General features: G+C 45.2%; 1 protein-coding gene across 1 annotated transcript; it reads right to left on the bottom strand.

Annotated features, from left to right (window-relative positions):
* Window positions 1-411: 411 nt before the first annotated feature.
* STMN1 (stathmin 1) lies at window positions 412-3,289 on the bottom strand. Its single transcript, XM_010009997.1, has 4 exons — window positions 3,209-3,289; window positions 2,288-2,460; window positions 1,282-1,473; window positions 412-918 (listed from the first exon to the last, which is right to left on the bottom strand). Exons 1-4 carry the CDS (start codon window positions 3,219-3,221, stop codon window positions 850-852), a joined length of 447 nt encoding a protein of 148 aa, XP_010008299.1. The 5' UTR covers window positions 3,222-3,289; the 3' UTR covers window positions 412-849.
* Window positions 3,290-3,354: the final 65 nt, after the last annotated feature.

A 3,354-nucleotide genomic window follows, 5' to 3' on the forward strand; every position in this document is an offset into this window, starting at 1 on the left:
AGCGTTGTCCTCGGGGCAGGCTGAGGATCCCAGCACAGAGCAGGTTTCTGCCTTCTCTGCTCTGACACCACAGGACACAAGTCACTATTCAACAGAACAAGTCATCTTCCAGAAACCCTCATCAAAAACTGGCTCGGATCAGTCATGTGGCAACAAGGGCTCCTTTGTTGAAGCATCAGCACCCAAAGGGAGGTGGTTCTGAACTCTTTTGAACAAAAACACACAACAGCTGACGACTGCTGAGGTGTCCAAACAAAGCTCTGATTGTAGAGTGAAGACAATGGGAGCGCTCTAGGAAAGGCAGGAGCATGCCCATGGATGCAAGGACCCTTCCACCCAGCACGGGGAGCCTGCTGCCGACCTCAGACAAACCCGCTTGGTTTCTCATGTCATTTTCAGAAGTCATTCTCATAACAGCACTGTGCAGCTTTATTTAGTCACTCAGTTACAGCAGTATTTTAGCAGACTGGGACAGAGTCAGATTTTTGAAGTGTAACATATTTAGCATGGAACAGTATATTCTACTTATTCCTTTCACAAACGTCTTACAGAGCTGATACAGTACTAGCCATCAACCCAGCAGCGAGCGTGCTGGAGTAGAAAAGGATGCAACAAGAAGATAGCTACACTGGAAAGACAACACTTTAGAAAAAGTGAAACATGGAAAGTCTCTCCTCTAGCCCCCAAGCAAAGTGTACAGTTTGGATCTAATTTTACAGTTCTACATCAGATTCTAGAAACTTAAACAAAAAAAACCCAGAACCAAAACAAAACCAAAGATAAAACCACTGGCCAGTACAGTCTTTGGATATTTAGAGGAGGGGGAGAGAATCAGTTTCCAGAATGAAGTCAGTCGGTTTCAGCCTCACCAGGGTCTTTGCCTTCTTTGTTCTTTCTAACCTCTTCAATATGCTTGTCCTGAAAGACAACAGCAAGGAAGCAGTTAGCTGCCCAGGCCTGGACAGGCAGGCTCCAGGCTGGCACAAGCAAGCTCCAGCTTGCTTCCCACAGCAACCTGTGAGCATGGGATACTGGCAGCAGCTCCAGGATGAAGCTTTGTAAGAAAGCAGCGAGATGTTGCTCCAGCTCCATCCATTCCCTCTCCCCCAAGAGGAGGATTTCTGCAGATTTAATCATCTTTCAAGAGGAGACCAGCACAGAACCACCAGGGATGTCTATAGATTCACAGCACCCCCACTTACTTGGCTTTATTCAACCAGTATTTAAAGTAAGGAGCACGGATAACTCGCTCCCAAAGGGGACCTGGGAGCCCACACCCACCTTCTCCCTCAAGCGTTCCAGTTTAGCAGCCATTTGTGCCTCACGGTTTTCTTTGTTAGCTTCCATTTTGTGGGTCAGCTTCTCCTCTGCCATTTTGCTGAAGTTGTTGTTCTCCTCAATGGCTTTCTGAAGCACCTCTTTCTCATGCTCCCGCTTCTCAGCCAGCTGCTTCAGGACTTCTGCTTCATGAGACTGACAAAACAGAGGGTGGGTGCTTTGACCACGAGAGATGAACTACACAGACAGCTACAGCTGAGCTGCTCACAGCTCCCAGGGGAAAAGATTTGCTGCTGGTTTACTGGAGAACAGCATAACTGTGATACAGGACCAAGCTCTCTGGTGCTCCCCCTACCCACAGAACCTGTATTTCACCATTACAACCTAGGACAAGAGTGATGTTTCTGTTGTACACACAAGTTTTGTTAAATGGAGGGGGTTTTGGGGGGGAACCCCCCCCCACTTTTAAAGTATTAACACTGATGGATCTTTCCTAGAAAATTCTGACTTCTCAGAATGGGGAATCTATTTGATGCAGGTCATACAGGAGGCTGCACTTCTATTAGTAAGCCTCTGCATATGCAAGGGCTCCAAGCTACATGTCAACAGCAAGATCCTGCACCACGTTAGACACTGCATTCACACACCTTCTCATTACACATTCACCACTACATTTTCTAGGAGAAAATGGATCTTATGATGTTAAAGACCAGAAAACACACTTCATCCTGAAAGTGCATCCCCTCTCAGCTAAAGAGAGTCGAGTTCTTCCAGTGACCATTCAAGATCGCTTTGGGAACAAAGCTGGAGCTTTGCAGACCATAACAAGGGTTCCCTAAAGCCCCAGAGACTTCAAAGTAGTTCAATTAATACTGCATTTACCATAATACAAATTGAGAATCACTTATCCCAAGCATCAAATTAATAAGAATATGAAAAGCCAAACAAAAAGCAAAACAACTCGCCCAGACTAGTTGAGCAGAGCTCACTTACGCCGATTCAAATTTACCTTACGCCTCTCTTCTGCTGCTTCCAATTTCTTCTGGATCTCCTCCAATGACACATCCTTCTTCTTTGGGGGAGAAAGAGGGAATTCTGGGACTGCTTCTTTTGAGCGGGGACTGAGTATCAGCTCAAATGCCTGCCCAGAGGCACGCTTCTCCAGTTCCTTCACTTGAATATCTAGGAACATGATGGGGGGACGACACGACGACAAGGAAACAAAACAGTATTTTAAGCCAGGGATTGAAGTAACTTGAGCAACAGCCTTCAAAAGCTCAGTATCACAAAGCCCACTTAAGGAAGCAGTTAGTATTTGAGCCAATACTCCTGTTTTAAGCAGCACCACCATTCAAAAACATGGCAGGCAATTTTGTTTGCAGTTCTTCATCAATACTACGTTGCCCAAGCACCTGACATTTGATTTTAGCCTTTAATATCCAGGGCCATGAAAACAAAATTATCCCCATTTCCAATGAAAATTCACCCATTCTCCAATGACAAATTTAAGGAAGTTTCAAGGTGTTTACCTATAGACCTGACACAGCCAAGAACTGACACCAGGTTTCAAAGAAACATGCAATCCAGCCTTCTCTCTTCAAACACCTATGAAGAAGCACATCAGCCCCTGGGCACGGTGTCAGCTGTGCCAGCACACCAGCTTTGATCACCAAGATGATCGTCAGTTCTCTTCACAGAGCAGATGGCATGCAGCTGAGCTGAAGCCCATCTGCTAACAGCCTACTCCAAGAGGGCTTTCGTTATGTTTTCACAAGCACCAGGTTTTAACAGCTTCTCCAAAGCAGCCTCAAGATGGGCGAAAGCCACAGTGACAACACTTTATTTTACTAGATTAGATTTTTTAATTATTCCTGGGGAAATTGAGAGGAAAAAAACGACGTAAGAGCATTTAGTGCATGATACTACATACCAGAAGTAGCCATGACCAAGAAAATACGACCCCAGAAACCAACACTGCAAGAACGTCAATCAGTTGGAGTCCTAGATAACAAAGAAACATGCTTCTGAATGGTAAGTACATGAATTTCATTTACCTGCTAATAAAGATCGTTAAGC

Source organism: Nestor notabilis, unplaced genomic scaffold (genome assembly GCF_000696875.1).
Source record: "Nestor notabilis isolate BGI_N333 unplaced genomic scaffold, ASM69687v1 scaffold20392, whole genome shotgun sequence".
NCBI classification, from domain to species: Eukaryota; Metazoa; Chordata; class Aves; order Psittaciformes; family Psittacidae; genus Nestor; species Nestor notabilis.